Below are 12036 nucleotides of genomic sequence, written 5' to 3'. Positions count from 1 at the left end.
ATACCCCACCTATTGAAGGGGGTGCGAAACAGAAAGTGTCACCAGGAATTAAATCCAAGAATAAAGGATACCTACATGAAGGCGAAAAAGAGGAACAGCACTGCCTCAAGAAGAGGGAGGATGAGGAAAAAAAAAACACAACATCCTGTGGAAAAGAAAGCAAGAACCTGTGAAGAACATTACAGGGAGGACCCAACTCAGGATGTGGACAGAGGAAGAAACCCCCATAGTGAAAAGTACAGAATCAGTACTACAGTATAAAATCAAAGCGCTAGAGAGTTTTCTCCCTCTTCAAGGCAACCTAAGGCACCTGGGTGCCATAGGAGGGATATAAACACTTGATCTACAGGTGTATATGACACCAAAGGCACAAGACTTGATCCCTGAGCTACAGCACCTGTTTGAGATGGTGAGCCAGTGCCTCGAAAGGCAGAAAGCACAATCATTGAGCTAGGGCAGAATGGTCCTGGAAGAAACGTGATCAACAGTGAACACCAAATTTCTGCAGCCCCTGAAAGCAGTGGTGGTATGTGAACCCCTGTCCTGGGGTTCACGTACCACCAAAGGCAGAAGACCTTGCCACCGAGCCATAGCTCCCTGATCCCAAAAGACAGGGACTGGAACCTGAAATAAGCACAATATGAGCCAGCGGCAGAGGAAAAGCAGAAAATGGAATTTGGAAAAGTAACCTTCCTAGGAAGGGATCCAGAGTTAAAGAACCTACCAAAAGTAGACAAGAATTGGTTGAAGGAGTACAACAATATATGTCCACATGGGGAATAAAACAGGAGAAATGCGTAAAACAGCATCCACTACCAAAAGCTCAAAGAGCGAATGTCCAACCCAACCTCTTAGCAACAGAGATGAAGGGGAAAAACCCCAGGGTAAATCAAAGGAGAGGCAATGTTGGCAGGTATGCACAACAGAAAAACCCATGAACCATGGTAGAAAAAGACCAAGCGAAGGCAGACTTTCCGCCAGCAAGCAGGCCAAACGAGAGAAGGCGCTCTGCCTGTCTCAAAAGTAGAGACACACCAATCATGGCGAAGCCTCGCACAAGGTAAACAAAAGGGAGAGTTGAAAGTCACCAAGAAACCACAGACGACTAAACTGTTATGGCTGCAGAAAGAACCACATGTACGAAGGAGGCACAAGATATGCTCCGGAACCACTACTCCGCTGAAAGGAGCAGCAGAATAGAAAAGCACAGTGTGCACCAAAGGAAGCACAAAAAGATCCAACAGGGATGACACAAGTACAGCCAAAATTTGAGTACGAAACAACCCAACTAACGTAACAAACGCCATCACACTGGAGAAGGGGTGAGAATGCTCACACCTGAGAGGAACATGACAGTTCACATAAAGTTGCAACAGACTGGGACGTGTGCTAGAAAAGTAAGGACACCAGTCCCCACCATGGGAATCACGGAAACAATGCAAGGCAGAATCGGGATGTGCCCCCAAAATGCGACTTGCCATCAAATGGCATACCAAGGAGAGCATCTCGCACAGGAGATGAGAAGACGGAAGCCGCTAACCACGCCCTGACACGTATGGCAACAGAAGCAGCCATTATCCATCCAGTGGAATCAATAGAATCCATAATGGAGCGAACTGCAAGTCGAGCAGCCTGTCGACCATCTCTGATCAAAGATGTCAGAGCAGGGTGAACATCATCAGAAAGTGATGGTAGTAAACATTCCAGAGAGTCCAAAGAGCAAGGGAAAACCGGGCCAACACACAGGAAGTGTTGATGGAACGAAGAGCGGCAATAGAAGAGGTGGAAATGTGCCTGCCGGCAGCATCCATCTGCCAAGAGTCCCTGTGCGGCGGAGTAGGTGGAACCTGTTCCAGAGCAGGAATGCCCAAAATAGTAACAAACCCTCGAGGGTTAGGGTGGTGGTGAAGACACAAGGGGCCTGCCTGTGCCGGACGATGCCTGTGTGAAACAGAATGATTCACTGAAGGACCAGAGAAAGGCTCAGTCCAGACTCTTAGAAGGATGTCGTAGAGAGCCTCGCAAAAAGGCAGAATGGGTTCAGTGTCAGAGTGATCCCGGGTAAAAGGCAACAATGGATCAATAGACAATTGCATCATAGGAAGATTTAAGTCTAAAACATCAGACACCCACCTCAAAACATCTGCGAATGCAGTGTTGGCTTCCGTTCCCAAGCCAGGGGACGAGAGCAGGCTAGACCCTGGGGAGGAATCTAGACCACTATGCATCCCAAATCAAGCACCCAATCCGAGGATGAACCTGGAATGGGTCCCAGAAGGCATGTATGAGGAAGTGCAAGGGGGTCAGAAAGGGGACCCAGCATGGAATCCTCATGTAAAGTCCCTGGCGCCACTCCCGGCATCAGTGTTGAAGCAGAGTGGGGGAAGCTTCCTTGGAAGCGTTGTCATCGATAGCAAAGTCGATGGTTCCAACGGCGTAGTGAGGGGCGCCTGGACAAGAGGATCAGGTGAAGGAGACAGAGGACGTGCGCTGACCCCAGAGTCGAATCCGTGAGTGTGGGCAGGCACCAAGGTCGAAATCGCCGGTGAAGACCCTGCCAAAACACTCACCACCTCCATGGGGCCCAAAGGCGCTCCAGAGGGGGACGGGGGGGAAGGACCAAAGATAGAATGGAGGGACAACTAATATCACTGCATTTGTTCCATAGTCGCCCCGGCGCCGGGAAACATCGGAAGGGATAGGGCCGACTCAGGCGCGGACTCCACTGGAGGAGGAGGCTGAGATGCTGAAGAGCGTGCAGGCGCCTACGAAGACCTACTTGAAGATGTCGAGGGTGCAACCGAGGTAGATGGAACCATCCGAGAAGGACTCTTGGAGTACTCCATGGACCACAAAGACGGATTGTGATGCCGGAGTGAAGAGGACCCGTCCGCCCACGCCAAAAGGAGCTTCATTCAACGCTCCCTTAAAGACTTCGGCTTCAGACGATGGCAGGAGTCGCAGTCGTCGGCATCATGATGAGACCCCAGACACCACAAACAGACGGAATGAGGATCCGTGGCCGACATCTGCCGGGAACAGGATCCACAGGGCTTAAACCCAGAAGGCACATATGCTATTTTAGTTATAGATATGTGAAATAAAACAAAATACCCAAAGTCGGGTAGAAAAGACTAAAAAGGCCCAAGGTACTTTGTTCCACCGGATCCACCTTGCTGCGCGGAAAAGAAGAAACTTACGTCAGCACGTCAGAGAGGGGAATATATGGACTCTGCTGACGTCACATCCGGGGACGATGTTGTTGCAGTCACTCGACGCCCTGTACCGATGCACAGTTACTGCTGGGGAAAAATTTCCGGATCAAGTCTGATGCCTGGGGGAATTCCAAGATAAAGAATCTGCAGCTAGTTATTTCTCAAATAGTCGTCTTTTAAGACAATGATATGTTTTTAAAAATTCTGTTCAGAGATGGCTGCCATTGTTGTGCGAGCATCTGAGGTGGCCAACTTTTAATGACTTTTGTTTCAATTTAACAAGTCCTGTTCAAAGATGGTAAAGAGGATGCTTGACATATCTTTGAATGAAATTTGTTAAAAAAAAGAAAGAAAAAAAAAGAAAAGAAAAGCCATTCAAAGATGTTCAGTACACATCTGTGCTAAAGTGCCTACAGCCACATTGGAATGATCAAAAACATTTTAAAATGGTCATCAGCCAAATGCATGGGGGAATCGAAAATTGTGCAGGGCTGGTGGGTGGAAGAGGATGGTGGGAAGCAGGTGAGAAAGGGAAGATGTGTTAAAGTTAAGGGTGTGGGGAAAAGAGGGAGCAGGCAGAGAAAATAGTCCCTCACAGGCAAAGCAAAGTCTGATGTTAGCAGGTACATCAAACATTCACAACACTGAGACTGAAGCAGTTGTGGGCAGGAAAAAAAAAAGAATAGAGATGAAAGGCAATAAATTAGGGAATTAAGGGCCTGATCTCAGTGGATGGAATACACGGTCACAAATGGGTCACATATCCCATCCGCCATATTATGCTCTCCATAGGATAAAACGGGATCGTAATACGGCGGATGGAATATAAGCCTCATTTGTGATGGAGTAGTCCCCCTCCACCAAGATCCATATCCGACCCTAAGATAAGAAAGCTATTTATTTAATCACGAACAAGAGACTGAACCAAAGCCCACTCTGTTTATGTAATGTACTGGAAACAATATGCCTCTAACACCCTGTTAAAATTGTCTGTGAGACCTAAAAAGAAAATGAAATAAAATGGACCCAATCTTATTTAATAGAATCATTTAAAGCTAGTGTCAGTGTTTACTTTCTTAGAACACTGAAATAATGTTTTAAGTGAAGCAGCCAAAAAGAAGAATGATCATACTTTGTAGGATTTTTTTCCCGCAACCTACATTTTACATCCCATTTCCAATCCACATTGCTTCAACTCTCCCACAATGGCTTTTTCACACAGACTGAGATGTGAAGAGTAATCAGTTGGCAATGACTTTCTGGCTGCTTTACAAGATTTTCCTAACAAATTTATATTTCCTCCATGGAAGACCTATTCCTGTTCCATAATATCACAAAAAATTATTATTTTACCACACAAACCTGTGTCTGTGATATCTGCTGCAGCAAAAGATTCATGTGTGGGTCACATCAATTCCACCAGAAGTGGTACATACGGAGTCAACTTTAAACAAAAAAAGAAATGGAAGAATGCCTCGATTAAAACAGAGGAAATAACTCCATTTACTCAACAATACCTTTTTGATTTGATCCCTTTGAATCCGTCTTCATTGTCAAGTCTGCAGTCATTTTTCCGAGGGTTTTCTACAACGGAAAACATCTAAATTTTAGAAAAAGGATACAGATTCCGCAATGTGAATGTCAGAATTAAATTTCTGTTAAACATTATTCAACGTCCAAGAGCTTGTATGGCAAAGGTGGTCATGCAGAATCCAACCTCTGCATCTTCATCCTATCCGTAAGAGTTTAGCCATGCTCACAATTATATTTTACCAAGCAACTGGGCAGAAAATGTGTTTTAAAGCTAGTGATTAGTCATGTACACCTTGGACCTCATTCTGATTTCTAGGGTATTTCCCAAATGCAACATCACCTAGGAAAGTGCTCCAACACTGGGTTTAAGCTAAATTTGCAATCTAGCTGCAATCCCAATTTGGGCTTCTAAAACTGCTGCTGCCAAGTCAGAATTTTGTGTCTCTTGTAATGTGGGACTGAGTGGTTAGATTAATTTATGCACCACTTTTATCTTAAAAATATATACGAATAGTAAAATACTTTTTATTCTGTTATAGAACTCAATGCACAAGTAGTCAAGTACTCCAATAATAGATGGAGCTACATTCCAAATTAATTCTACTATCTTGAACAAATAGACAAAAACCCACCTCATGAAATGTGAGTTAAAAGATCATGGTGACCCTCAATAAGAAATTACAAAGATCTATTCTGTTAAAACTGACATCAACTTGTTCATCACTCCTGATGTGAGACTCAACAACAGGCCCTGGTTGAATCCTCGCAGATCAACACAGGGGACCTGGATACTTAAAGCCCTGACTGATACATTACTCTAAAAAGCGACATACAACAAAATAGGAATAACAAATCGTAATGCACTCTCTGTGGAGTTGGTGTTTGAAGGCTGAGTTGGGAAATAGACATAACAATGTATGTGCAAGGCACTAGAATTTGTATTTTTTTATTAAGATATCTAGATACAAGTAAACTCATTCCCTCATTTTAATGTTGTTGAGAATATTCTAGAATAATAATGCCATTTTTAGGCTGGAAGAAAATGGATTTAGGTGCCTGGCTTCGTGTAACTGAACTGTACATAGCATTTGTTTACCTAACAGGGACTGCATTATTAAACTTTGCGGATTGCCAACTGGTGACAAAGAGAAAGATCAGTCATGACAGAGGTCCACGAAATGTTACACCATTTTCTGCTGCTGGTTCACTGCACAAGAAGTTATGACCAAGGCATAATGGGTGTAGACTGGAAAAAGTGCCTAGTTATATACTTCTACAGACACAAAACAAATTACTTATATTCCCTAATATGATTTCTTGTTATCATTTACCATATTTCTCAGCTTCGACGTTTCCCCAGGCATCAGGTTGTATTGTAAATACTTTTGTATAAATATCTCCCAAGTATTTAAAGGGGCATGTCACAGGTCAAGCCATTAGATAGTGGCACCCCTGTGAATGAGATCATGGACTGCAAAGAAGGAACCCGCAGAGATGACAGTCTACCTAATTCCTGTACTCCTCAAACAGGATAAAAAGTCTAAAGTAACTGTTGATTTTTAAAAAAAAGAAGAAGCAACACCAAATTACTATAAATGTGTTCAAATGTGGGCTGGTGGGAGGGCAATGAGAAGGTTGTGAGAAAATATTGCAACCACTTGAAAAGGGGAAATTAAAGTGATTTGTTTGAATGGATACCTCTTCCTTCTGAGTTCTCATCTTTGAAAACAGTCCAAAGCAAACCCATATCAGGAGGAGGGACTTGCAAGTGCCAAGCACACTTACTTTGGAAAGTGGATCTTTTGTCTCACAAATAACCAGTACAGAGGAATGACAACCAATTGGCTATTTGACATATGTTGGAGACAATGCAGACATACCAGTCTTTTGTCTTGTAAAATGGATTTAACTGCCTTCAGAACATTCTTAATCAGAAAAAGCATAACCAATTTTAATGCAGTATGACCCATTAAGAACTTGTGTGATTTTGTATGCTCTTTCTTTTTTACTCTGGTGAACCCAATAAACTGCATATCTCCAATTCTGAAAATGTTAGTGTTATTCCACCTTGCTATACCACCTTTAAGGGCTATGCTGAAAAAATATCCGGATTCACTGCAACGCCTGGGGAAATTCTAAAAGTGGGGCATCTGTGGTCAGAAGTATCCCCCAGAAACTCACTTGGCTGCATTTCCACTTGGAAATGGGAGAACAAAGCCCACCCTGGTTTGAACATCTGTAAAGGTAGCAGGTTTACACAAAAAATGTAACCCACATTGATTAAGAAATAATGCAAGTGTTTTGTGGATCTCCAGTGGACCTCAATGGAGGTGCAAAAGGTGTAATTGGAGTCACTCAAGAATTAGAATGTGGGAAAAACTTATCTCACAAGGAAGGCTGCAGTGCCCATAGGCCTGAAAAGTCTTAGCATCTGGGGGCAAAAGTAATCTCTTAGCAACATTCTTTTCTACCATACAAAATTACGTCTCTTCTGCTTAATAGATACCAACTCTGAAGAACAAATACTTACCTTCGGTAACACATTTTTTGGTGGATTCCTCAACCTCTAGAATACCCTTAGGCACTAGACTGGTTTCCGAGAATTCATCATTAATGCTCTTATGTGCTGCCAGGTGATGTCATTCAGCTCTGCTGTGACTGTTCTGCTCCAGGAGCAAAGGAGCAGAGCCACATATAAGCACCAGCCCTGCACACTGGCATCTGTTTTTAAATCTTTCGGTTTCCATGACTTCAGATGAGGAGCACTTCAAATAAGTTGTAGGTGACAGTGAGCTGCATTCTAACTTTGGACTTTATTTATGCTGTACAGAAATCAAGAACAACTGAAATTCTAGCATTTGTGCTACTCTTTGCACTGCTACGTGAAAAAGGCACGTTTATCCATTTATCCAGCTCTGTCTCCGGGGATGTTTGTAACCAATTTGCTTTTTGCAAGTCTAGATGAATAAATTATTTACCTTTGGTAATGCTCTTTCTGTACAGAATCTATCTAACTGCAGAGTCCTCATCTTTTGAATATTCCAAAGGTGTCCAGAAGAGTTTCAGCAGTACCCCTGCATGCTGGCAGATGGCACCCATGAAGTTTCCTGCCGGACGTGACATACATGGCCCTATGTAGGAGCCACTCATGAGCACTGACCTCTTGTTTTCTGACTTGTTTGTGCAGAATGAGCCGCCAGATCAAGGGGAGCTTCCTTTGGGCAAGTGCATAACAGATTTTAAACAGAGTACAATCCAGTCCTGTTCTTTTCTGCACAGCCTTGCCTCTCCTTGTTCTAGCGAACCCAATAAAGAGCTGATCATTCTGTATTCTTTGGGGCAATAAATGTAGTAGCTGGAAGCTCTTTTTGGTCCAGGCAGTGAAGTCTCACCTCCTACTCAGAAGAGCGAGGAACAAAGAATGCTAAAAGGGTGATGTACTGGCCAACCATAAAATGGAGTCACTAACTTCAGAAGGAAGGAGGCTCGAGTCTGCAGAGCCAGTGAGTCTGGGTAGAATGCTCTTTAGGGGGGGGGGAGTTAAAGACCAGGCCTGTAACTTTCTAAACCATTCGAGCTGATTTTATGATAAGAAAAAATACTGCCTTAACAGTAAGGAGCCAGAGAGAACCATGGAGAGGCTCAAAATGCACGCACATGTGGAGAGGGGGGAAAAACACAAGTTGCAACCTTTAGAGGAAACACATCACAACTGGTGATATTAATACTGAGGGCTGGTCCAGCAACTGTAAAAAGACCAAAAGAGCTGACAGGTACCCTTTAACAGTGCCCAAGTCAAGACCTTGCTGGGCTAGTGACAACACAAACGACAAAACTTCAGACATACTGGCCTGTAATGGGTCGATCTTTTGTAAAGTGCACCAGGCCACACATGTATGCCAATGGCAGGCATATACAGATTTGGTTGAGGGGCGCCTAGTCGCCAACATAACAATAGCTTTGGAAGAAGGGTCGAAGGCACTCCCCATTCACTGCTCAATCTCCAAGCATGGAGGTGTAGGTTTGACAGGTTTAGATGCAGGACAATGCCCTTCTGCTAATGCAGGAGATCCTCCCGAAAGAGCAGACTGATCAGCAGATGGATACTCATGCCTTGGAGTTTGGGATACCATAGTGTCCAATCCCAACCTGGTGAGTGTCCCTAGGATGACGTGGTCAGTCCTGATCTTTTTCAGAACTTGGACAGGAGAGGTATCAGCAGGAAGAAAGGCAGGTGCCCAGTGTTCTACTCAATGTGCAACACATCTCTGAACAAGAGGCACCTTGAAAACTTCAAAACTTAATAGTGCAGACATTGTATGTTCTCGACGGTGGCCAAGAGATTATGGCAGGAAAGACCCTGCACCACCTCCGTATATAACTGCCATTCATAATCTGCAAGAGGTCAACTAGCTTAGTTTACTCAGCTGGTGTTCACGGAACCCTCTAGATAGGGAGTCTCCAGATGAATTCCTTGGTAAGCTAGCCACGTCCAGAGATGCAGAGTCTCATGGTAAAGGACCCATGACCCTACTGAGCCCTGTTTATTACAGTACCATATTGTGGTGGTGCTGTCTGAGCACATGCACCCTTGATGGAAGCCAGAAAAGTTTTAAATGTCAAATGGATGGCTCTCAGCTTCAGAAGGTTAATATGGGGCTGGACCTGTGCTGGAGACCAGGCGCCTCTGACATTCACCTTTTCCACTGGACCCGATCCAAAAGATACCCCTGGTGCTGTGCCTACTGTGACTTAAGATCCCACTGAAGATCCTGCATATGCCATTTGGCATGCTAGACTAGCAGGATGCAGGAAGCCATCATTCCCAGTAGCGCGTAGAGTAATCCTCATTCAGATTCAGGACAGAAGTTGAAAGCTGGGGATCACAGCCCAAACATCTCTCTGTTCCAGGGTGCAGAGACGAAACTGCACCATTTCCAGAACAGCTACAATGAAGGAGAACATCTGCTAAGGGATCAAGGGTAACAGCACACTGATAGTAAACCTCAAAAATGTCAGGAGGTCTGCTGTGGTGAGCAGGTGGATGATGACAGTCTGGAGCAAGCCAGTGTTCAATAGCCAGTCATTGAGGTAGGCGAAGGCTGGGAACCCTGACATCCGAAGTTTGCCTCAACCACTGCCATCACTTTTGGGAACACTAGAGGGAAGCTGGTATGGCTAAAAGGGAGGAGAGCAAACTGAAAATGCTTGTGGCTTACCATAAACTGCAGGCAATGCCTGTGGGTCTGCAAGACGAAAATATGGGAATAAACGCCTTGTAGGTCCAGCACTACATCGTCTCCAGGTTCAAGGGTAAACAAGACAGGGGCCAGGGTGAGCATCTGTGTCTGATCTTTTCGCAGAAAGGCACTAAGAGAGCAAATCGAGGTCCTGTCATGTTTTGGCAACCAGGAAGTAGTGAGCGTTACTACCACGACCGACTTCTGGTGCCGGAACGTTCTCTATAGCTCCTTTGGCCAAAAAAACCTGCACTTCCTACTGTCAGGGAGACAGATGGTCCTAAGATAGCCTTTCGCAGTATGGTGGAAGGTACGCGTAACCCTGCTAAACAATTTGCTTAACTCATTCAGCCAAAGTCACTGTCTGCAGTGGGTGGTATTGGCATTGCGTTTTGCATTCCGGTGTGGGCTGTGGCATCAGGGTGGGAACCGATATAGATGAAGGCCTGGGGCATATCCACAGGGTCCAGATGGCGCAGAGGACAGACCCATTGGCGGAAGCACAAATGGGATCCACATCCATGCTAGAGGATGCCGGTAATGTGAGCTATTTCTTTGCAAAATTTGCTGCAAAGTTAAGGATAGCCCTGGAAATTCCTGCTCCAGCAGAACAAGGATCAGGACTGATTCCAATGTAGTGACTTCAAGAGCACGACCTGGTGATACAATGATGCCCTCGTCATTTTTCAGAAGAGCAAGAGTGGCTCTACTGGGTATAGCCCCGCTTTGATCCCGTCACTTTTTCTTGGATTTGCCCAAGGATTTAAACTGCGAAGACGATCTGTCACAGGAGCGACCTCGGAGCAGGACCAGTGACCTGCATTTAGACTCGGATCGCTTATGACGTAGGGTCTTGCTTTGTTTCACCACAAAGATCTTCACTTACAGGTCTCGAATGGCCTTGGGGTGCATCAAAGCACAACCACTTTAGGCCTTGGATTTGTGGTACGCCCATAGGCACCACAGGCAAACCACATGTGGGTCAAAGTCCTTTGTTTGCAACTTTCCCCAAACAGTTGGGACCATGTCAATTTGGGAGGGGACATATTCCCTTGCACACTATATTAATCTTTTGTGGAAATTCTGTCTCTAGAGATGAGGGATAGCTCTGGAGCTGCAATTGTTGGAGTAGAAAAAAAATCTGTGGTCAGCGTGCTTGGATGGCACCTATTCAGGGCCACGCATGTTACGTTCCTGCCGGAATAACATTGACGAGGAGTCACCTGAGACACCAATTGGCATGGTGGGATACTGCTGAAAAACTTCTGGATCAAGTCTAACCCCTGGGGAATATTGAAAAGGTGAGGAAACTCTGGTTAGAAGGTTCTATCAGTAATAGCCCTTCATCAGTACATTGAGGAGGGTGCAGGTATATTGCCTCATCGTCCTCATTGGTGTCGTTTTGGTAGTATATGCATCGAGAAAGGGGCTGAAGATGAGACTAACTACATGTTCACTGGCCATGCTTTAGTAATCTTGTAGCATGACAGAGGCATGCCAAGAACTGACACTAACATTTTGATTGAGTCCCGTACCATAGTAGCTGGTGCCAGGGCCAGCACAGAAAAATTAGTGTGGATCTCAGAGCCAAGGTAGAAGAATAGACATGTGTCAATATGGGCCCAGGAACCAGTCTCGAGGTGTCAGTCGGGGGAGGGCCCACAGTCAGAAATTAAACTGAATGCACCTGCAGCACTGTGGGACCAAAACCTACAGAAGAAAGAGCTGGAAGCATGTGAAAATTTGCAGAATGCCCTCTTTGAAGACTACAATTTGCTATGGAGTCAGCAACATCACAGATAATTCAAGGAGCACTGTGGCCAGACGCTGGACCAGGTTTGGGTCAGAGGATGGTTGGTGGGGTTGAATAGGGGTGTGAGGTCCATGTGTGTGATCTTTCAATTGACACCCTTGTGCCATCTTGTATGATTTTTGAGGAGTGGGATGGGGTCTAGTCCCACTTGGCTTTCTTGCACATATGGCATGTTTTTAATTTACCGAAAGACTGGGAAAGGGATTTTGTGAAGGAACATGCAAGAATTTGAAAT

At 44.9% G+C, this 12036-nt stretch overlaps 1 protein-coding gene across 1 annotated transcript in view; it reads right to left on the bottom strand.

The window, feature by feature from the left end:
• WDR62 (WD repeat domain 62) overlaps nucleotides 1–12036 on the bottom strand; it is a gene marked incomplete at its 5' end in the record, with an annotated part of 926258 nt that overhangs the window by 239692 nt on the left and 674530 nt on the right. Inside the window, one exon of the mRNA XM_069207611.1 lies at nucleotides 4733–4799. Coding sequence (XP_069063712.1) covers nucleotides 4733–4799 — 67 coding nt within the window. The remainder of the gene's footprint in view (nucleotides 1–4732; nucleotides 4800–12036) is intronic.

This window comes from Pleurodeles waltl, chromosome 9 (genome assembly GCF_031143425.1).
Source record: "Pleurodeles waltl isolate 20211129_DDA chromosome 9, aPleWal1.hap1.20221129, whole genome shotgun sequence".
In the NCBI taxonomy this organism is placed as follows: domain Eukaryota; kingdom Metazoa; phylum Chordata; class Amphibia; order Caudata; family Salamandridae; genus Pleurodeles; species Pleurodeles waltl.
The sequence above is the reverse complement of the archived record's forward strand: the minus strand, read 5'-3'. Positions and strand labels throughout refer to the sequence as shown.